General features: G+C 43.1%; 1 protein-coding gene across 1 annotated transcript in view; it reads left to right on the top strand.

Moving 5' to 3' along the window:
- Positions 1-15,790, top strand: part of KMT2C (lysine methyltransferase 2C) — a 323,379-nt gene extending 307,589 nt beyond the window's left edge. Inside the window, exons 46-58 of the mRNA XM_065399612.1 lie at positions 240-418; positions 512-666; positions 866-1,118; positions 1,774-1,913; positions 3,198-3,305; positions 4,940-6,059; positions 8,193-8,329; positions 9,683-9,825; positions 10,095-10,263; positions 11,468-11,584; positions 12,535-12,608; positions 13,039-13,147; positions 15,215-15,790. Of these exons, the coding sequence (XP_065255684.1) occupies positions 240-418; positions 512-666; positions 866-1,118; positions 1,774-1,913; positions 3,198-3,305; positions 4,940-6,059; positions 8,193-8,329; positions 9,683-9,825; positions 10,095-10,263; positions 11,468-11,584; positions 12,535-12,608; positions 13,039-13,147; positions 15,215-15,307 (2,797 nt within the window). The 3' untranslated portion in view covers positions 15,308-15,790. The remainder of the gene's footprint in view (positions 1-239; positions 419-511; positions 667-865; positions 1,119-1,773; positions 1,914-3,197; positions 3,306-4,939; positions 6,060-8,192; positions 8,330-9,682; positions 9,826-10,094; positions 10,264-11,467; positions 11,585-12,534; positions 12,609-13,038; positions 13,148-15,214) is intronic.
- The last annotated feature ends 8,250 nt before the right edge of the window (positions 15,791-24,040 follow it).

Below are 24,040 nucleotides of genomic sequence, written 5' to 3' on the forward strand. Positions count from 1 at the left end.
GAATAGTGGCTTTATCATCTACAGCAAATCTGCTGAGTTAAAAGATCTCAGACTGTAGATCATCGTTGCCTTTAGTTTGGGAGGGAAGAGGATAATTAAAAACAAGTCTGGCTAATTTTATCTTGAAGTAAGGTGATATGCCACAAAAATTGTTGCCAGCAACCAAAAATCCACCCACTTCCTTCACTTCGTTTTCGTACAAGGCATTTTCAAAAGCTGTAGTTTGTTTTTCCTCACAGGGTTCAAGATCACTGTGATGACCGGGACACTCCTGACAGCTTTGTTCCCTCTTCCTCTCCTGAAAGTGTTGTGGGAATGGAAGTAAGTAGGTATCCAGATTTGTCTCTGGTAAAGGAAGAGATCCCAGAGCCTGTACCATCCCCCATCATTCCAATCCTACCCAGCAGTACTGGAAAAGGTAAGAGGAATATGGGTTATGTACTTATTGCTAGTTTCTATCCATTCAAAATCATGCAGCTTAACTTAATATATATTTTATTTCATTTTTAAGGTTCAGAAGCAAAAAGGAATTATGTAAAATCAGAACATAGTTCAGGAACTTTACCTGGTTCTGGCTTCTTTGGCTCTCAGCTTGGGCCATCCCAAAATGGTCTGAAATCTGGCCTTATATCTGTAGCAATTACTTTACATCCCACAGCTGCAGAGGTAAGGGAAATAAACTTCAATGATTTATATGTGACCTCTAGCACGGTGTTTATGTAGCATATTATATAAATAATGACTATTCAGTTTAATTTGCATGTGAGCTACTATAGTACGGCACTCTTGTAATCTGGTAATTTAATATCCTTGCCATTTACTTCCTGTAATTGATAAAAACAGAGATTTATTTTTATTGTTTTAGAATATTAGTAGCGTTGTGGCTGCGTTTTCCAATCTTCTGCATGTCAGAATTCCCAACAGTTATGAAGTTAGTAATGCCCCAGATGTTCCATCCTCCATGGGAGTGTTAAACAGTCACAGAATGAATCCGGCTATGGAATACAGACAGCACTTATTACTTCATGGTCCTCAGGCAGGATCCATGGGCCCTACCAGACTAATAGGGTCTTATGGCCTGAAGCAACCTAATGTGACATTTCCTCCAAACAGCAATGGTGAGTTAGTTTATATCTAGTTCTTGTAATTATTAGTTTTTCATTTTTAATCATGCTGGCATTGGAGAATTTTCAGCCCTATAAACTCAAACTCTAGAATTAACTAGTTGATTCTTGTTTTTAATAAAACTGTCTCTTATACAATCAGTGCACGTGTACCTGTGCACTATGTTCCTGATGTTCTCCGAGACTAATGGAAATCAGAGATAGAAAACACCTATGATATTATCTTGTCCATCTCGCTGCCAATGTGGGATTGTTTCCAACAGTACATGGTATTCTCACGTTTTCTGTCCTAATTTTAAATTACTCTAATGATGTGTCTTTCACCACTTTGGGAGATTATTCATCCTTTGAAAAATTTGTACATAGACATTTAAATATATTAATACTTCTATTTTAGTCTGATTTATTTATTCATCTCATATATTATATAATCTCTTTTTGCCTTATTATTCAAACCAGAACTACAAAAGATTTTTGTCTAATTTAAGAAAAACCTCCCCATCTGTATTTGTTTTAAAGCTTGCCTAATGCCCTGTCTAGGAGGATGGAGTCCCACTATTAACCTGCCGAAGAATACTGCCACTTCAACACGCACTTCATTCAGGAGTGTCTTGACTATTTTCTAACAGATTTGTTGGGGTTTTTTTAGGTCTAGCCGGTTATAAAGATCACAATCAAAATATTGCAGAAGGCTCGGCGCTGAGACCTCAGTGGTGTTCTCATTGTAAAGTGGTCGTTCTTGGTAGTGGAGTGCGGAAATCGTTCAAAGATCTGTCTTTCCTTAAACAGGTACTGTCGTGGAAAGTGATAGTTATTTATTTTTATCATTATTTTCAGTCAGCAAATGAAACCAGCAAACAATTTCAGAAATACTGCTTATATAAATATTTCAGTCAGTTTTCTTAAATAGGTTTCAGTGTATAATCAGGGACAGCTATTTAAATGTTGCTACCATAATATATCACTTTTAGGGGACTTAAAAAATTCAGCAGAGCTCTCTTTCCAAGGTACTAACTTTGGACTGTTATCTGGCACTATTGGGAGAGTGACTCTGGAAACCATCTTTTCAAGCAGAAGGGAGTTAATCACATTTAAATCTTGTTTTTGTATATTTTCTGCTGTTTCTTTCTTGTGGTAGGGGGGAAAAAACCAAATGTCCCTGCTGGATCTCCATTCCTGTATGCAAATATTAAAATATTTGGACCAGTATGAATTCTGGAAAAGCATGCATCTGGCCTGCAACAAAAATACCATCACCATTTATCTAAATAATGAAATCGTATGATTGCTATGTAATAGAGCTGTATAGTCAAACCTATACATAAAGTGCATGAGCACCCATGCAAAACACGCAGGATCCGGTTTTTTACAGAATTTAGGTGCCTAACTCCCATTGACTTCAATGGGAGTTAGGCATCTAAATACATTAAAAATCTGGATCTGAATCCCCAGCAACATTTTACAGATCACCACTTGATGATAAAGTTGTGTGATCTATCTTTGACCAGCCTGAAACAGGAAGAGCTTTTGTGGTTCAAAGATTAAAAAAAAATGCCCTGTAGACATACTCTCTAAGTAAAATTCACATGAGAATACAATAGAGGATTCTTTGCATTGATTCTAATGCACTTCTGTTGGTGGCATAAGATGCTGAAGAGTAAGGCCACTGATGGTTTTAACTTTAAATTTCCATAGTTAATATATGTATTTCAGTAGTGCCCAGAGGCCTGACCAGAATTCCGCCCCCCTCTTTAACCCCCCCCCCCCCCCCCCCCCCGTGCTAAGTACTCTTCAAAAGGGAGTCAAGTATCAGAGGGGTAGCTGTGTTAGTCTGGATCTGTAAAAAGCAACAGAGAGTCCCGTGGCACCTTTAAGACTAACAGCTGTATTGGAGCATAAGCTTTCATGGGTGAATACCCGCATGCGTCTGACGAAGTGGGTATTCACCCACGAAAGCTTATGCTCCAATACATCTTGTCCCAAAGAGATGAAGATTGGTGTAACAAAAATGAGAATTTTATAAATTCTGTTCCCTGGAATGGGCTCATAACAATCTTTGGCTTTGATTCCCAGGATTCCCGAGAGATCTCTGATAGAGTGGAAAAGGATGTTGTATTTTGTAGCAACAACTGCTTTGTTCTTTATTCAGCAGCTGTGCAAGCAAAAAACTCAGAGAGCAAGGTAAGTACCAAGCTCTGTGTCACATCCTAATTAGCAGCAATTATTGCTGCTACTTCTCTAATAAAATAGAAAAATTTCCTAAGTAAAGATCTTAGGCCCAGGGTTCTTGGCATACTTAGCATTTATAATACCATAAACTGTTATGTTTTAATGGCATTTAAGTATGAGTCCATGCTAAAGTAGGATATTGGAATTCTGAAGCAGCGAAGGATCAGGAATTAAAATCAAAATCCATATTTACAGAAAATTAAACCTAGGAGAAATGCATGGCAGAGCATTAGCCGTCTTTTCCTGACAGAGCTTTAGGGCTGAATCTCTGACTCTCATTGAAATCAGTGGGAGGCTTTCTGTTGAGTTGATGAACATTGCATCAAGCCCTACATGTATTCCTTTATTTTCTGCATTTTCATTTGCTTTATGCGCAGTAAGAAATCATTAATAACTGAACAGGGAGATTGCAGGAAGACTTTACTTTCTTGACACAAAAGGTAGGAAGTATAATATAATGTTTTAAGAAACATACTCGGTTGAAAATGTGGTCATGCCAGGAGTTTTTCACATGTGTACTCCAGGATGACAAGAACATGTAGTTGGAACTGAATTTCATCCATTCAATCTCCCGTTGTAAACAGCCAAAAGAATCCGTTTTCTGTTCGTGGACCCTCGTAAGGCTATGCAGCAGCTCATAGTAGCAGCGCAGCACCTCTCAGGAGACAGACAACCTTGTCTTGTCCCATTCTATTTGGTTTGGAGGGAAGAAAACAAGATGCTTGTGGATGAGGTCCCTTGCTGCAGATATATATCCAGTACATCACCAAGCACACTGTTAGGGCTTAAAAATCTTAATTTAAAGTAATGATAATAGGCATTGCAAGAAATAAATATGAGTTTTTCAATACTAATTGAATTGTACTTATCTTGGGCATCATTTCTACCCAAGTGCATCACTTTATTCTTAAACAATTAAATTTCATATTCTGCCTCTGCATCTTTTCATTTTGTTTTTCAAGAGGACCCTAAAAAACATATCAGTCTCTCTGAGTCTTAATCCTGCCCCTATTTTGAAATCCATCTGCAGATGTAGATCTTGTGTTATAATTTGACCTTTTTCTTTTTTAATAGCGTATTTGTCCCTGCAGGATTCCACTCCTCACCAACTTCCATAAAAAATACACTCCTTTAATTCCCAGCATTTATCTCTCTCTGCCATTTAACTAGTTCCTTATCTGTTAATAATTTATCTCCTGATCCATATTTAGAGATTTTTATACAACTTTGTCTGGAGCTTCCTAAAAATAAAGATGATGTAAATCTGTTGGGTGCTGCAATCTAAACCATTTGCTATTTCATTTTTAAAAGTGTCGAGAAAGAGGAGAGGACCCATACTCTGGACTTATTGGAGCAAAAGTAAAGCTTCAAAATTATTAAAATACTGCTCTGTGACCCAACACAAGCCATGGTACCAATGAATCAAGATAACTTATTTTGTCCTATGACACAATAACCTGACAAATTACCTTATACGCTCTAAACTCACCCCTTCTCTTCACTCTGACCTGAAAACGTTATTAGGGGATATTTGTTGTTCAATTTGTAATACGTTTTTAAGAGGCTTTTTTCTATTTATTTCTCAGGACTCAATTCCATCTTTCCCACAGTCACCGATGAAAGAAATGCCACCTAAAGCATTCCATCAGTACAGCAACAACATCTCCACTTTAGATGTACATTGTCTCCCTCAGCTGCAGGAAAAAGTTTCTCCACCTTCATCACCCCCTATCACGTTCCCTCCTGCATTTGAAGCAGCCAAGGTAGAGGCAAAGCCAGATGAGCTTAAAGTAACAGTGAAGCTAAAACCTAGGTTAAAAACAATACACAGTAGCCTTGATGATTGTCGACCTCTAAGTAAGAAATGGAGAGGAATGAAATGGAAAAAATGGAACATTCAGGTTGTGATTCCTAAAGGATCATTCAAACCCCCTGGTGAAGAGGAGATAGATGAGTTTCTCAAGAAACTGGGCACAACCCTTAAACCTGACCCTGTGCCTAAAGACTACAGAAAATGTTGCTTCTGTCATGAAGAGGGTGATGGACTAACAGATGGACCAGCAAGACTTCTTAACCTTGACTTAGACCTTTGGGTCCATTTGAACTGTGCACTTTGGTCTACAGAGGTTTATGAGACACAGGCTGGTGCCTTAATTAACGTGGAACTAGCACTGCGAAGAGGCTTGCAAATGAAATGCATGTTCTGTCACAAAATGGGCGCCACCAGCAGTTGTCACAGGTTAAGATGCACCAATATTTATCACTTTACCTGTGCCATTAAAGCACAATGCATGTTTTTTAAAGACAAAACCATGCTTTGCCCCATGCACAAACCAAAGGGAGCTCATGAGCAAGAACTTAATTACTTTGCAGTTTTCAGGAGGGTCTACGTTCAGCGTGATGAGGTGCGGCAAATTGCTAGTATAGTACAGCGGGGAGAACGTGAGCACACTTTCCGTGTAGGAAGCCTGATCTTCCACACTATTGGTCAGCTGCTGCCGCAACAGATGCAGGCATTCCACTCTTTGAAAGCTCTCTTCCCTGTTGGATACGAGGCCAGCCGGTTGTATTGGAGCATGCGATATGCAAACAGGCGCTGTCGCTATCTGTGTTCCATTGAGGAGAAGGATGGCTTTCCAGTGTTCGTGATCAGGATTGTTGAGCAAGGTCATGATGATCTGGTTCTTACTGATTCCACACCAAAAGGTAAACAAGAATTATGTAAACTCAACAGAAGGCTTTCATGACTATACAGTTTCCTTATACATCGTATGTACGGTAAATGTTTCTGATAAATGTTACCAGCACTTGTTTTCCTGCGTAGCTTTCTTCTTTTGTTTCTAAATCATGCCCAGTAATGTAAGACTTGGGTCTCACAACATAGACTTCCATTATCTGGTGCCTAATCATTTGCTAATTCTACTGCATAATGTAATCTCTATCGCAATATGCCAAGGCTGTACTTCTAGCACCGTGAGCTGTACTATACTTACTCAGTACTGTGATTTCAAAGATGAAACTTCTGAGATGCAATGGTGATGGGGGGCATAGAATAACCGTCCTAGACAGATAAAACAATAATGTGCACTACAAATAAAATGAGGAAGAAAGGATACTTGCAACAAGCTCATAAAGAAGCCAAAACGATATAACATGAACATTGGACAAAATAAGAAAAAATATTTTGTGGTGTTTCTGCTCTGAAAAGTGACTTTCTAAATATGACCTTTTGGGGCTCTATTTTCATTCTGGCTCAATGATCTCCAGATCAGATGTGTTCAAGCTACAAGTAAAAAGATCTTTTTTTCCAGCTGCCAGCTGTGCAAACACAGCCTAGGCTCTGAGAGCCAAGCTGATTTCTTTCTGTCTCACACATAACACCTGCTAGTTACACCTGTGCAACCCCATTATTATCAATTTATGCCTGCAGTGGCTTGCACAGACATAACCAACTGCAACTTACTAAACTGTTTTGTACAGGATATGCAAATGGTAATAGAATCCAGCTCATTCAGTCTTAGCTGTGCTAGCTTTGCAGGACTAACATGAATATTTTTGTCACTGAAGTAGAATTGAGTCTGAATACCCACATACACCTGTCAAATTACAAAGATGGCGTTTTTTACATAGTCTCTTTAGGAGTAGACCCATACTTGAAAGTATGTTTAGCCAGCTCAGCAGTATTGTACTAGACATGGCTCCATCTCCTGGTTTTAGTCACTTTCTGGGCATGGAGGCACTAGAAGTAAGCAGTGCACTCAGACCCTGATGAAAGTAAAAATATCTTGTGGTGTTCAACAGAGACCCATTTAACTAACTGTGCAGTGGCATTGTCAAGCTATGAAGGGAGCCTGATTCACTGCTCTTCAACTGCTATGCAGAATCCCAAGGGTGGTGATGAATGTCAGAGAAAACAGATGGATTTTTAAGGCTCTGACCTCAAAGGACCCCATTGGGCTCAGATGATACTAATGAGAATTGGCTGGATAGAAGAATGGCGGCATGTTTGTCAGCCATATGATTGGTGACATCAGGGATCTTGGAGGTTATGGGATCCTTGGAGCTGAAGGAATCCTTGCTACATTGCCACCACCACTATGTCCTACCTTCACCATTAGCCGAATGTGCATCCAATCTTATGGGTTGAAGATGCACTCTCTAGTCTATTAACACCTCTCCTCAAAACTTGCCAGAGGGTCCTAGCAAACTGACCAAAGTTGCTCTCTTCAGCTAAGCATGCTGTCTCTACAGCATCCCCAGCAATCCTTGGGTGGTGAGAAAGGAACTGAGCTGGAATCTCAAACTCAGATCTTTTATTCCCTTCTTAACAAAATATTGTACCACCATGAGACATCTGCGACAGTAAGAGAGAAAAATCGTCAACTTAAGGAAGTGGAAAATTCCATTTATTTAAGGAAACTTTATTTACTTTGTGGTCATTTTTAAAATGTTTAGCAGGAGAAACTTAGTTGCCTGATTACGTGAGTAGGAATTTGTAATGTGGAATTAGTGATCTAAAAGTTTTTATCCAGTGCTCAGTGTTTGTTACATTCCTCAAAATTAAGAGAAGTATAACAGAGACGCAACACTGTCTGAGAGTACTCAACAGAACATAACTACTCAGATGAGTCTCCATTTCAAACTTTTACACTGTGGTGAAGTGGGATATTTTATTTCATTAAGTTGTTCCCTTTAGATAAAAAATCAACTACCTGATACTCTGTGGCCTTTTTCATTACAGGTGTCCTACGCCAATTTCCTTATTTGTTAGGTATAACTATAGTGTCTGTGGGCTTTCTTTATTTGCTCATTATAATCTTTTTCCATGTGGTCATGTAGGTGTGTGGGATAAAATCTTGGAGCCTGTTGCTTCTGTTAGAAAAGAATCTGGAATGCTACAGCTCTTTCCTGGATATTTGAAGGGTGAAGACCTCTTTGGTTTGACAGTCTCTGCAGTGGCAAGAATTGCTGAATCAGTGAGTCATTGCTGCAACAGTTCGGGACTCTTATTCTAATTAAAGGTTTACAACAATTTAGAACATCTCAGATGAAAACGATACATTTATCATATAAGTATTTGTGAAGTTTCTGCCATTGTGAAACAGGCCACAGGGGCCCTGGGAGTGGATAGTCTGCTGGGAGGGAAATTCCACATGGCAGTGTCAACTTCCCCTCCACCTGGGAGCCTGTCTGGTGCCAGTGCTATCTGAAGAGTGCGTGGAACTACTCCAGGAAAGGATTAGCAAGAGTGGCCAGAGACCGAATGATTTGGTGCAACCTCAGCCAGCAGGCCTGTAGCCCCCAGGGGAAACCAAAGTTACCCTCTCCCAACCTAACCGCCGGGGGAGGGTGGGCAGTTGGGGAAATCCAGCCTGTACTTCCCCCAGGTGATTAACTCTAATAGGAAGAGGTTCCATTTGATTCTGTAGTGACTCTTTTTTCATTTGGAGTTCTGTTTTGTTCCGTTGAGAACATGAAAGGTTGTAGCAAATGAATGTGCTACATGCCACACTATGCGCTCACCACATGTTCTTTAGAGAAAATTAGCCAGGAGGAAAAGGGAGTTTTGCTAAGACTCAGTGTCTCTCTCCATATTTCTATATTTGCAAATTAGTTAGTCTGATGTAATGCAACTCAGAGAGTTACCGGATCAATCACACACACACAGCAGAAGGAAAACAGTAAGAAGGTGTGAGAAAGTAAGATTTTTTTTTCCCTCCACCTTCTTACACTTTACATACTTTTTCAGGGAAGAAGAACCTGAAAATCCAAAAACTGAACGTTTGAAAGCCAAAATTTTGTGATTTCCAAAAACCAAACCAAAGCATTAAGTTGACATAAAACAAAAAATTATGTTTTGAAATTTCCCATGGAAAAATCAAAATTTGTCATTAGAATTGAAATTTCCTCATTGTGTGGTGAGAAATTTTTCTGAACAAAAACTTTCTACCAGCTTTACCCATAACGCACACCCAAAAAATAGTGCATGACAGGGGAAGTGTCTACTGTGATATGGAAGCCTGTCATACCATGCGCTCACCACATGTTCTTTAGAGAAAACTAGCCAGGAGGAAAAGGGAGTTTTGCTAAGACTCGGTGTCTCTCTCCATGTTTCTATATTTGCAAATTAGTTAGTCTGATGTAATATAGATAAGAGTCAAGACACAGCTTTTTGTCAAGGAAATGCTACAGAAGGATCATCATAAGGCAGTGTCAAGTCTTAAGTCTGAGCAATTGTGAGCGCTTTGCCTGTTCCAGGTTTAAAAAGACAGGCTGTTGTGCAGATGTTTTTCTGATGTGTTAATATGTGATTCCTTTGTTTCTTACAGCTTCCTGGGGTTGAGGCTTGTGAGAACTACACTTTCCGATATGGCCGAAACCCTTTAATGGAACTTCCTCTTGCCATCAATCCCACGGGCTGTGCCCGTGCTGAGCCTAAAATGAGTACCCATGTCAAGAGGTTTGTGTTAAGGTATTTTGTTTTAACTTCACATAGTACAGCCCAGGGTTTATAGGCTGCTTAGGGTTATTTGTGCTTTTGTCTGCTGCTTACAAACCCTGTTGTCTTTGGCTGTGTATGTGCATGCCCAAATCAAAGGAACCGCTTTGTTGTCTATGCTAGCTGGCTTTAAGTGTGTGTATGTCTGAAAGAAGTTTTAATAAAATTCAGCTTGTGTTTTTATTCGGAGAAATCTTCAGTTTTTCTTGTATTTTTTTCTGTTATATGCCCAATTCCCGCAGGCCTCACACCTTGAATAGCACCAGCACCTCGAAGTCATTTCAGAGCACAGTGACAGGAGAGCTAAATGCGCCTTACAGTAAACAGTTTGTCCATTCCAAGTCCTCCCAGTACCGTAAAATGAAGACTGAATGGAAATCCAATGTGTATCTGGCTCGCTCTCGGATTCAGGTCAGTTACAACATAGCTGTATTTTTGAGATTTTATTCCTAAATACAATTCCCTACAGTCTGTAGAGTCTAGTAAAGTCTGAAGCGAATTTGCAGCATATGTCTGGTGATCAGTTTCCCTGTATTGTATGTAACAAAGATTGCTGATTACTTTAAATCTTTTTTTTTTTCTTTTTCTGAATTTAATTGACTGAAGCTCTAGCTTGTAAAACTGAGTTGTGTTGTTTTACTGGTTAGGCCTTCTTCACTTTTTTCTCAAAAAAAAAAAAAAAATGCTGTTTAGTGAAGAAACTAAAATATACAGAATCTTTTTACCAGCAGCAGTGGGAGGATCATCTGCATATCTAGTAGCTAATTTTAGACCAAGCTAGCTCATTAAAAGATGGAGAACAGAAATAATGAGAGACCAGGATGTTGAGTAAAATACTTGGTCATGTTAATACGATTAAATAGTCAAGTTATTGACTTATGCAAACCTTCCAGGTGTTCAGCTCCACTGAACTTGTTGCTAGATCTGTACACCATGCCTTGTATGTATTTGCTGTATATTTTAGGTTGGACTGTGGAATATTATTTAAATGGTTAAAACACCATAGCACACATTTATTTGAATTCTTTGATTCTAGAAAGTATTCTTTATTGTTCAAAGAATTCAAGTCAAATAGCTCTAGAGTAAGACGTCTACTAGCTTAATTGGCTGCAAGATAAATAATTGCAAAACGTTTTCTCTTATTTTAAAAAAACTAGGAAATTAAATGCAGAAAACTGATTTTGCATCATTAAAGCTGTATAGTTAAAATCACAAAAATCAGGAGATGAAGTGAAGAAATCACAGAATGTAATTGCTCAGATAATTCTCTGTGTTAAACTTTAAAAGTGTATATTAATTCAGCCATGTTGCACATATACTCTGCTTTTCCTGTTTTCTGGGTAAATATGTCACTTAATATATCACTATTTATATTTCCAATTGTCTATTGTTAAACATATTGAATGTGTGTGTATGCTGGAGCTAAGGTTGCTGTTCGCATTTGCTGACCTTTTGTATTTTTTCAACAGTGTCACTTTTTATCTTTCAATATGTATCATTTCTGCATGTGTAGATATCGATTTTCTCCAAGCATGGCTTGGGGGCACACCAAAGGAATCAAATGTAAATGTGCATTGATTCTCCTGTTCTAAATCACACAGTATTCCCTTTGTAGGGCCTGGGCTTATATGCTGCTAGAGACATTGAAAAGCACACCATGATCATTGAATATATTGGAACTATCATCCGTAATGAGGTAGCAAACAGGAAAGAGAAACTTTATGAATCTCAGGTATTGTATATAATTATTATTTACTTACTGTTCCGTTCCGTTCCTTTCCTTTAAGGATTCATGCAACAGAATGAGATGTGTTGCCAGCATTTTAAGACTTCCGTTCTGAGGAAGCTGACTCAAAGTACTGTTGTGAATGTGGATGAATGTTTGAATTCTGGGAGGCAGTGGTATGTCTAGTGATTGTAGCAGGGGACTGGGAATTAGGACTCCTTAATTCATAGATTCCAAGGCCAGAGGGACAATTGTGATCTTCCAGTCTGACTTCCTGTATAACACAGACCATAGAAACTAGCAGAAGACGGTTTCACTCCATATACCTCTCAGTTATATACTCAGCACACTTTTGCTGTGCCACTCTGTTTCTGATTCTGTTCATCACTCTGCCACAGACTTACTGTGTGACCTTGAGATGATAATATTACCTTAGACCTTTACAGAGCCTTTCATTCAAGGATCTCAGAGTGCCTACCAAATATATTAAACGTCACAAACACCAGAGAGTCTGGTAATGTGCTGATCTTACAGTTGTACAAGCACAGAGAGGTCAGAGCCTCAATTTTTAGGGACCACTTTTTAAGTAAGGCTTAACCTCTGTGCAATGCAGGGATGTTGTGAGGGACCATTGGTAAAGCGCTTTGAGAGCTTACGTGAAAGGTGCTATACAAATCATATTAGCATATTACTTGAGGGAGATATTAAAATCACAAGAGGTTGCCTCTCATGTTTATGGCTGATCCATTCTTCATAAGTAGTGGAGTTAATGATAGTATCCTACTTTCACATAGTAAGTGAAATATATGAATCAGTGCTTCCTTCGTGAGCCAATGGGCCACGTCTAATTGTGAATCCAGAAAAATACTTGGAGATGGTCCATGTTGCTGCTTTGTTTCAATCACTGATTTTTTTTTGTAAAATCTATAGCGCCTTTTCTCCCCACTCTCTTTCAGAATCGTGGAGTGTACATGTTCCGCATTGACAATGATCATGTCATTGATGCTACATTGACAGGAGGTCCTGCAAGGTGGGTGGCTCTTGAGAGAGCTGTGATCTCATGTTTGGAAATTAGCCATGTTCCCTTGGCTGGCTGTTGGGGAGAGATTCCATTTTGTGCTTTTTTTCAATGGCCTTATTCTCTGAACTGATGCATTCAGTCTTCACACTAAGCCACTGAAGCTATGCCATCTTTCTCATTAACTTTCCGTAGCCTTGATTAACTGTTTCATGGCAGATGTACAGCTGTAGAAAAAGAAATGTAATTTTTTTAACTTTTTTTATTTTTTTATTTATTTTTTTTACATTTTTCTAGGTAAAGAAACAAGTACAGAGTAATGTAATTTTAGCTGGAAAAATCCACTCACACTGAAGCTAAAGTCACTCTATAGTTTAGTTTAGATTTGTGTCCAATTACATAGCCTAAAAAAAATCATTTTCCAAATCTTTTATTTTTGTAGGTATATTAACCATTCATGTGCACCGAACTGCGTGGCTGAGGTGGTGACTTTTGAGAGAGGACACAAGATTATCATCAGCTCCAACAGAAGAATCCAGAAGGGGGAGGAGGTAGACTTTACTCATTTGCTTTTATTTTGTTCTATAATGTACTGGCTAGTGGAGCGTATAGTATAGACCAGGCCTGCACAACTCGTAAAGCGGCGAGAGCCATATTACTCCAAAGAAAACAGCTGAGGGCCGAAACCCTCCGAGCGCCGACAACCCCCCGCCCCAGCGCCACCCAGCCCCCCTGAAACACAACATACACACCCCAGCGCTGCCCAGCCCACGGAAACAACCCCCCCCCCCCCCAGCGCCGCCGAAACCCCCCCCCCACACTGCGCCACCTGCCCCGTGGGAAAAAAGCCTCCTTCCCCAGTGCCGCCCCACTGAAACGGCAGTATTGAACCTCGGTAATATGTTATAGTGGGCCCCTAAGGTAGTATAATTAAGGTAAAAGAAAAATGTCTTTTTGCTAGAAGTAGAATAAGATCTTCCCCCCACTTTATAATCAATTGCTCTGTTGAATGAATGAGGTGTGAATGAGGAAGGCGTGGAAGGCAGGCACCTCCTTGGAGACGGCAGGGCCGGCTCTAGGATTTTTGCCGCCCCAAGCAAAAAAATTTTTGGCCACTTCCCCTTTCTTTTTCGTGCCCCTCTGCCCCCGGCCCCGCCCCAACTCCACCACTTCCGAATCCCTTCCCCAAATCACCAGCACCGCATTTCTCATCCCCATTGCTTCCTGCGGGCCCCCCGTGACCTCCCGCCCTAGCTCACCTCCGCTCTGCTTCTCCCCCCTCCCTCTCAAGCGAGGGAGGGCAGAGAAGCGGTGCGTTCAGGGGAGCAGGCGGAGCAGAGGTGAGCTAGGGTGGGGGGGCGCAGGAAGTAGGGGGGGGTAGAGGAACCGCTCCCCGCTCCAGCTCACCTCCGCTCCACCACCACCGCCTCCCCCGAGCGCCCGCCGCTCGGCTTCTCCTCCCTTCCCAGCCTTGTTGCGCGAAATAGTGGTTTCGCATCTGGCAAGCCTGGGAGGGAGAGGGGAGAAGCGGAGCGGCGGCACGTTCAGGGGAGCTGGCGGAGTGGAGGTGAGCTAGGGTGGGGGGGGCGCAGGAAGTAACGGGGATAGAGGAACCACTCCCCCCTCCAGCTCACCTCCGCCGCCTCCCCCGAGCGCCCCGCCACTTGGCTTCTCCTCCCTCCCAGCCTTGCTGTGCGAAACAGCTATTTCGCACGCGGCAAGCCTGGGAGGGAGGGGGAGAAGCGGAGCGGCGCGCTGGGGCGGCGAGGGCACTTTTTCCCCATGCCCCGGAGTCGGCACCTATGATGGCCAGCACCAGAATGCCGCCCCTAGAAATGTGCCGCCCCAAGCACCTGCTTGTTTTGCTGGTGCCTGGAGCCGGCCCTGGGAGAGGGGATGGGAGCCAGACCAGATCAGTAGAACAGGTCAGCCACCGACTCACCTCCTCAGCCCCCCCTCCCCCGGCTCGCCTCCTCACCCCCCACCACTGCCTGCTCGCTCGCCTCCTCAGCCCCCCCACCCCTCCGGCTCGCCGGCTCACCTGCTCCCCCACCACTGCCCGCTCGCTCGCCTCCTCAGCCCCCTCTCCCCCGCCACCGGCTCACCTGCCCCCCCTGCCATTGCCCACCCACTCGCCTCCTCAGCCCTCCACCCGCCCGGCTCGCCTACTCATTCCCCGCCACTGCCCGCCCGCTTGCCTACTCACCCCCCTACGGACCGCACAGTGAGCCCATCTACTCAACCCCCCGGGCCGCATGTTGTGCAGGCCTGGTATAGACCAAACTTCATTGCCCCCGACCCCCTTCTGACAACAAAAATTACTACATGACCCCAGGAGGGGGGACAGAAGCCTGAGCCTGCCCAAGCCCCACCGCTCTGGGCAGGGGGGCTGTAACCCGAGCCCTGCTGCCCTCAGGCTTCTGCCCCGGGCGGTGGGGCTTGGGCTTCTGCCCTGGACCCCAGCAAGTCTAAGCTAGCCCTGGCAACCCCATTAAAATGGGGTCCCGACCCACAGTTTGAGAACCACTGGTATAGAATGCTAGATACAAGCAAAGATATAATGAAGAATACGGACCAGACATTTCATAACCACGCTCTCGACATTTGTTTTCTTCCAGCTTTGCTATGACTATAAGTTTGATTTTGAAGATGACCAGCACAAGATCCCATGTCACTGTGGAGCTGTAAACTGCCGAAAATGGATGAACTAGAATGCATTCCTTGCTGTCTTTGAGGGTTGCTTGTCCCTAAGATGAAGTGACTTATATTTTGATTTTGTCGACAGAAAATTCTTACCTTCCTGGGGGGAATAAAATCACTTCTGGGAGTTTCAGTTTCTATTCAAGTGTAAAACAAGCACCAGAAGCAAGTCAGCAAAATCTGAAGCTGTCTAACTTCCCAGATGCCTGGAGGTTAAACTGAATTACAGAATGGTCCAGCACTTTTGTTTTTTGAGCTCACTACGGAGAAACTGTTTAATTTGGGCAAAGAACCGATGGCTGACCTGCTGGAGGGCAGGTGGGCATATATGAATGTAAGACTGAAATCACCAGCGAAAGGGACAAGTCCAAAGTGCTGGCCACAGCCTTATTTGATAAAGGGGCAGGCCCTCTAATTAAAGAAAATTTTTAAATAAAAGTAGACACCACTGAACAAGGAATGTACTGAAATGACTTCCTTAGGGATAGAGCTAAGGGAAAAATAACTTGCACTAAAATACATTTAAAATACTTGATTCCATGAGTCAGTTTATTGTAGTTTTTGATTTCTGTAAAATAAGAGAAACTTTTTGTATTTATTATTGAATAAGTGAATGAAGCTATTTTTAAAAAAAAAGTTAGAAGAAAGCCAAGCTGCTGCTGTTACCTGCAGAACTAACAAACCCTGTTACTTTGTACAAAAGTGTAAATATTTTGAGAAAAAAATACAGTATAAAAAATAGTTATTGACCAAATGCTACCAGACTCTGCAGCAGTTCGGGTGCTTATTATAAAATATCAATAGGGATGTTACAATATGATCTCATGTGTTACTAATCACACCATTACAATTATTATGGAATAACCAAAATCTCAATTTAAAGAGAGGATTTTTTTTTAAATGTTTAAAGCTGGCTCAACTGTGGTCTATTAGTCCTTTTTTTTTTTTTTTTAAGTAAACTTTAAGCCTGGTAGAAGGCATGCGTATTACAACTCTGACTTTTATAGATGCTTGGGTAAGTTAGACTGATTTATTTTATTTGTATTATATTGTTGCATCCCTATTTCTTAAGTCAGGTTTTTTTGTGCTTACAATTTGTGATAACTGTGAATAACTGCTAAAACCACCCAAAATAGAGGCTGAACATGGTTTTTTCTTCAGAAAAAGTAGTCACGATTAGGTGACTGTTCAGCTTACACTAAATCATGTAAACAGAATAGGATCATGTAGTGGGAGCTTAAGTCTAATATGATAGCCTTCTTTAAATGAAAAAACAAGGAAAAAAATTAGATGTAATTGTGCTTGCAGCTGCAGGACTCTGGCAATAGGGTTTTGGAAAATGTAATTTAAAAATGTGTTTGTATGGATTGTTTTTGTTTACATTTCTTTAAAAAAATAAACACTGTTTTGTGTTTGCTTGTAGAAACTTAATCAGCATTTTGAACCAGGTTAGCTTTTTATTTTGTACTTAAAATTCTGGTACTGACACTTCACAGGTTTAAATATAAAAAAAATGAAGTTTTTTTGTGTGCACAATTAAAGTGGACTGTAAACTGTTGGTATATTCAGTAATACAGTTCTGAACTTGTAATGTATATGGCATGATGTATTTTTATCTTACAGAATAAATCAATTGTATATATTTTTCTCTTGATAAATAGCTGTATGAAATTGTTTCTTGAATATTTTTCTTCTCTTGTACAATATTCCAACATCCTACCAGTATTTGTCCTACAGTTTTTTCTGTTCTGTATAATAGTATCTAATGTTGGCAAAAAAAAAAAGAAAAAAAAAGAAAATTTTTTTGAAGTATACAGAGTGTTATGGGTTTTGGAATTTGTGAAAACAGATTTAGAAGATCAGCATTTACAAATAAAAATATTTTACATCTATAAATGATGCCTCCACGTTTTCATTTTGGAGCGTCTGTTTTCTGTTTGTTCCAGCGTAACCTCATCTGTTTCTACCACTGAGCACCACCACTGTTAGCGGGCACAGATCCAGCATCCCTTTAAGCCCAGCTGCATCCTGAATTGTCTACCACAAAGCCATGCACTGCATCCACAACACCGTCCAGGTCTGGGCACTTGAAGTTAGGGGTCCTAAGCTTCAGGGGGCACAGTATTGCCTCCACCAGAAGAAGAGTCTCTGCAGGAGGTGCCAAGAGAAGAGCCAGCCATCCTCCACCACTGTTAGTGCCCAGCTCGCTATTGCTTCACAGCAAGGCCTCCAGCATCCCTTCTCCATAAAGGGGCAGGACATGAACCTCTTCACCTTCATTTTACACACAGAACAGGTCTCCAGGGCCCAAGATTGATTTGTTGAGAAGCAGAAGCAAAAAGAATGGGGAAAAGCCTTCCAACACACCTCGTCTTTCTTAATGATACAATGGGGCTTCCCCCATGCACCCAGACTTACTGGATGTCAGAGAACTATTGTTCCACCCATGTTATGTCATCAGCATTTGGGATGAGCCCGAGCCCTGGTGAGTGCATGGCCACCAATCAGCCCAGGCTTTCCACCTGGTTCTGGTGAAATGTCAGTGTTGTAGAGCCCTGGGACATGTGGTCACCTGGACTTGAGCTGTAGGGCCACTGCGCTGCTGTGAGCCTCCACAACCAGCTGCTTCTGCCGGCTCTCCTGACATGTGATAGCTGCCTCTCTTCTGTCCAGCAGAGCTCCAAAGTGATGTCTGGTAACAGCTGAAAAGCAGCAGAGGACAGAAGAGCCCCTTTCTGATGCAGTTTCTCTCCGTTAGCACTAATGGTTTAATGCCCCACGCCTCTGGAATTCAGAGGCATCCAAGAGGTGCTGTAGGCAGCTTTACAAGAGCCTCAGGAGGTGAGGTATGTCCTGCTGCCACAAACACCGACCCTCTCTCCTAGGGCATGGTGTCGGGACAGGTGCGTAGGGCCTCAAATCCCACCCAAAACCTCAACCAGGAGAGCCTGAGGATTCCCATGCAGATGAGGACCCCTCACCGCCTAGTCATGAGCAGGTCTTGCAAACTCCAGAGACACCAGGTCCCAGAAAGGTAAAATCAAGTGTCCCCTTCACAAAGCAGCATTTTGTACTGTTAATGAGCAAGCAGTGTAAAAATCAGCATTTAAGTCCTCTGTCCTTCCCACCTTGGTGGAGTGGTTGCTGGGACTTTTCTCCTCACAGAGTCTCCCTCACAGTGCTCTGTTTCCGGCTCCCTGCTCTTCCCTCACCCTTCAGCTTATCTGGGTGTGCAGAGAAGCTTGTCACTACTGTGAAGCTCGGTCTCAGGCTGCAGAGTAATGGGCATTGTGCCTGTCTGGCTTTCAGCCCAAGGACCTAGGGAAAGGGGCTCCAATTTCAGGCTGCAGTGGAATGGGAATTGTTTTTATCTGGTTTTCTGCCTATTAATCTTAGCTCTGCCAGGGAAAGGAGCTCAGAGACTGATGGGTGGGAAAGGGGTTTTCTCTTCCCATCCCCCATCTCCAAGTAGGTTGGCTCCACTTTAAAGCGCAAGGAGCACTTCAGGCAGCCTGTGACCCGAACAGAGGCAGACGAAGACTCCATTTCTCACACAGGAGCACATCGTGGGATGGTAGGGAGATAAGTGTTCAGAATGATTCCTGATTTTCTGAGTAAAGCCCCAAATGGTACAAGGGCCCTCCTAAAGTACTGACATGGGTGTAGGGTGACCAGATGTCCCGATATTTAACCACGTTCCGACCGATGTACGATCGGGACACTATATTTCCCGATATTGTAGGGTTGCTTGCCAGGCGTCCGGTTGGCACAGGGCTGGTGGGCTCCCCACGCGGCTCTGCGCAGCTCCCCAGAAGTGGTGACAGTTCCCTCTGGGTCCTAGGTGCAGGGACGGCTGGGGAGGGCTCTGCATGCTGCCCCTGCTATGAACACCTGCTCCGCAGCTCCCATTGGCCGGAGGTAGCACCAGCGGGCAAGGCAGCGCGCACAGCTGCCTGGATGCGCCTCTGCCTAGGGCCCAGAGGGAGATGTCCAGGAAGCCACCTGAAGTAAGCCCTGCCCAGAGCCCGTACCCCCTCCTGAACCCCAGCCCTGAGTCCCCTCCTGCACCCGAACCTCCTCCCATGCTCCTAGACCTGAGACCCCCTTTGCGGCAGGAGCCGGGGCCATGTGCATCCGGCTTGTGGTGGGGGCCGGAGCCGGGGCCATGCACTCCCTGATCGACTTAAGGCGGGGTCCGAAGCCATGCACTCCCTGACCCGTGGCTCCCTAGAACTGTGTACCTCATTCCCCCATGGCTCCGGTGGCGGCTATGAGCCTATGGCTGCCCCTCCCCCACATGTCCTGATATTTTATTCTTGCGATCTGGTCACCCTACATGGGTGCTAGCCATCCAGGGCTTAGGGTGTGGGGGGAGAAGCAGGCATTCGTTCAGACTTCCAGGGACATCCAGCAGGCTAGTCCCACAATCAAGGTATTTGTACCAGTCGCTCTCCTCGACTGAGGGGTCCACATGCTGCCTCCCTCCTGTAAACGGCCTGGGGAAGTGCTGCAAACACACCATGACTGATAAAATGTGTTATAAAAACATAAAGGAATTTATTAAGTGTTGGGAACCTCAGAGTGGTGCAGCAGTAGCTCCCCAGTGGGAGACATACAAAGGGCCTTCCTTTCAGAAGATCCCATAGTCCATATAATAGTGAGGAGACACTACACAGAAATTTCAAAGCTTCAACTGTAGCCACTCAGACCAAAAAATGTTCCTATACCTAATAAGGAAAACCATCTAAATAGCAAGCAAATGGCTCATTGCAGGGCGGGGAGCATACCTGAAAGGTAAATTTCCAAATGTTCAGAGTACACATCATTTTGGTTCACTTTGACTGCTCTGTCGGAACACAGATATAGACACCGCCACTCCGGTTCAGACCAGTGGCCCATCAAGTCCAGTATCATGTCTATGACAGTAGTAGGAACAGCTGCTTCAGAAGATGGTGCAAGAAACCATGTACTGGGCAGTTGTGGTGCTCACAGGGGAAGTTTCCCTCTTTTCCCTGTTAGAGGTTTGATTATGATTGAAACATGAACGTTTCCATCCCTTCCAAAACCAGGGAGTAACAAGTTCAAAGCTTCTCTGAGGCAATGGAAATAATGTTCTGGGCAGAGAAAAATCTGCTACCTGTCAAGACAGTTCACATAAAGGATGAAGAAAAAGGGAAAAGGGAGAGCTGACATTCTCCTCCTAGTCCCCCACTGGCCCAGAAAGCACTTCAGACTTGACAGATAGCCAAGGAACCTCCAGAGCAACTGCACAAAACACAAGATCTGTTTGAAGCAGGGACTCTTTCCTCCAGAGGCGGGCAACCTACAGTTAACACCCGGGTGTTTGAAGTGAAGTGTAGTTCATTCTCCATTAGCCTCACCCATGCTTTTTGGTATCCAGAAAGAACTCAACCAGGACATTTCATTTATTGATCTGGTCAAGCTACATTTTTGATGAGAGGGGAAACAGAAAGCTCTTTGGGACAGGGACTGTCTCTGTACAGTGGCAGCACAGTGGGGCCCTGGCCTCTAGATGCTACTGTGATACAAATAATAATAATGACCTCAACGTTCTGGTGATCTTGGCTATACTAGAGTTTCTGGAGTATCGTTGATCGGAGTCCTACAACCAAGCACCATAGAGCACCAGGTAACAGTCCTAGTGGCATTCTTTTAGCAGGCACATCGGACTCCCCATTTGAGTATCATCCGGTATCAAGATTAATCAGAAAGACAGATTAGAGAAACCTCTGGCTGGCCTTTTTAGGTGTCGTCACCTCCAAAGTCAGGGTTCAGCATTAGTTCCTCTATCTATACAAAAACGAGAGTAATTTTGTTGTGAAAAAAGGTTATTCTTGTAGTTCCTTTCAGTTCAGAACAATTATTTTGTTCTAATCTGCAGTACCTCTTTGGAAGCTATGGCATAAAAAGGCATTCCTAGAACTCTAACGATATATTTCATGCACTACAGAGTACATATGCTAGTTGTACCCCGCTAATCTCATTCTATCCATAATGCCAGGGCCATAGGGCCTCAAAGAAGCTGCAGGCAAAATGTTAAAAAATTTTGCACCAATTGGCATGCTAGGCATCTGGAAAACTATTTGCGAAGAAGTCAATGCTCCCTACAAGGTTCCTAGTGGCATTGTGAGGGGAAAGTGTGTGAGCCTCATAGACTTTCAGGCCAGACGGGACCATCATAATTATCTAGTCTGACCTCCTGCAACATTGCAGCCACAGAACCTCACCCACCAACTCCTGTCATAGACCCATAACATCTGGCTGAGTTACTGAAGTCCGCGAATCATGATCTGAGGAACATTTGCAAAGTAGGTTTCCATTCCTCCACAGAGACACCCATGGGTAGGAAGGTGCTACTGGGTTGGTTCCCAAACAATTCCTTAAATCACAAAGCTCTTGGTCTATACTGGTGAGGTGGTGGGGGACGGTGAGATGATGTCTATTTTTTCCTGTCTACCCTGATAATAATTAAATCTCTGCTTATCCTTTCCTTCCCTACTTCTGTGATTTGCTGCTCGCTTCTTCCCCTCAGTGACAAATGAGTAGAGAAGTTGTGCAGCAGAATGAGACGGTTCTTACCTGACAATTTTCTTTTTGTGAGCAGCTTTTCTTCTCATTTAACCCAGCCTGGTAAATGACTGGAACACAATTTGTAACCAATTGAAATGTTTCCTTAAAGAGAGACTTGGACAAATAATTACCATAAGGTTATGTACGTACGATATCAACTTGTTGTTTTACTGCCAATAATCGGTTGCTGGAGTATTTCCACAGCTTTGGAAGAACTCTTCTGGTTGCCTGAGCTGAAGGGTGGGACTTAGCCCTGGTCCCTCCAGCATCAACACTGGACTGCCTCCAAATTCCACAGGTGGGGGCCATTAGTGATGAATGACGAGAAAAGTTAACAGAAAATTATCAGGTAAGAAATGTCTCATTCCTTATGCAACAGCTGCCATGCTTTGAGGAAATAGTTGGGTCTGTGAAGGCCACACAAGGCGGCTGGAACGTGGGAGGCAATGAAATAAAGGAAGTGCAGGATGGAGCTGGAGGAGAAAGGGGGAGAAGCAAATTTCAAGGAAGGGAAGAAGCTGCGCCCGCCGGGCCACCTTTCTTAACCCTTCAAGGCAGCATGAGGTCAAGGCTGAAGAGAAGATTGAGGATCACCTGTTCCTTTTTCTCACTGTGTGAGCAACAGTCCCCATGCAAAGCACAAGGACAGGAAGGAAGATGATGTCCCTCCACTGAGATGCTTGCCATCCAAATGGAGGAGGGAAGACATGATGTAAAACTTGAAGGGAAAAGCAACAGGAAGAGAGAACTAGGCCTACAGGAGAATGGCATGACATACTCCAAAGGATTGAGAGGGAGCAGAGCAAAACACACAAGAGGGACCCAGTTGCTTCTATGATCCCCCGAAGTGTGGGAATTGAGCCCACAACCTTCTGATCCTGAGGCAAGGGAGTTACTGGCTGAGCAAGGCTGACATTGGTTGGAAAAATGTTTTGTGGCACACCTGGAATCTAGGTGTAACTAAGGACAGCCAGCAAGCCTGACTGCTGAATAACCCCTAGCTTTAAGCACCCCTGAGGTATGGATAAACAGGTGTTTTCAATGCTTATGGGATCAAGACTTAGCATTGTTTAAAAGTCCCTCAATAATGGTGCTCTAGGAGAGAATCCGGGCTTTAGGGTTAGAGTCTTCTGCTTTAGCAGAGCAGATGCGGAGAAGTCTCCATTTGGGGAAGCGATGAGAGCTGTGGTTCTCTGCTTGCTATTCATCCATTGTACTGCAGTTAGCACACAATAAACCGCTTAACTGGGGAGTCTAGCCTTGTGTTGTGCTGGAAGCAGCTCAAGTTAGAAGAAGGGGAAGCAGCTGAAGGGTGATGGAATTGAGGGAAGTAGCTGGGAAGAGCGACAGAAAAGATGGTCGTGTGGACTCACAAGATGGACTTGGAGTTAGGAGAGCTGGGTTTAATTCCCAGCTTTTCCACAGATTCCCTGCGAGTCCTTGGACACTAACCTCTCTGCCTCAGTTCCTCATCTGTAAAATGCGGATAATGCTTCCTTTCCCCAGCTCTTCGTCTGTCTGGTCTATTTAGATTGTGAGCTCTTTGGGATAGGGACTTTGCTCTCATTGCGTTTGCACATCTGGGCCCTGATTTCAGTTGGAGACTCTAGACAGAGAAGAGAAAAATGAGAGTCGTGGAAGGAGAAAAATGGATTCCTCTCTACATGGCTAAAACCAACATGGTAACAGGCACTAACCACTCTAGTGCTGACTGAGCTCCAAACAGGCGACAACCACATTTAAAGAGGATGAACCCCTGGGGAGGCAAAGAGGAAAAGACTGACTTTTCCTTTTAACCGTTGCACTATGGGACACCTAAAGCACTGATTTTCAAGCCGAGCTTCCTGCCTGCAGCCATCAGGCATGTTTGAGACCTCCCGGTTTAATTGGAGAATGCGACGCGCTCAGCCAGAAAAAGAACATATGGGGTGTAGGGCTGTCAAACGAATAAAAAAATCAGTCACAATTCATCACAGTTTTAATTGCACTGTTAATTATAAGAATACCTATTTACATTGATCATAAATATTTTTAGATGTTTTTCTACATTTTCAAAATATATTGATTTCAATTACAATGCAGAATACAAACTGTGCAGTGCTCACTTTAGATCATTCATTTTTATTGCAAATATTTGCACTGTAAAAAAGATA

The sequence above is a fragment of the Emys orbicularis genome, chromosome 2 (genome assembly GCF_028017835.1).
Source record: "Emys orbicularis isolate rEmyOrb1 chromosome 2, rEmyOrb1.hap1, whole genome shotgun sequence".
Lineage (NCBI taxonomy): Eukaryota > Metazoa > Chordata > Testudines > Emydidae > Emys > Emys orbicularis.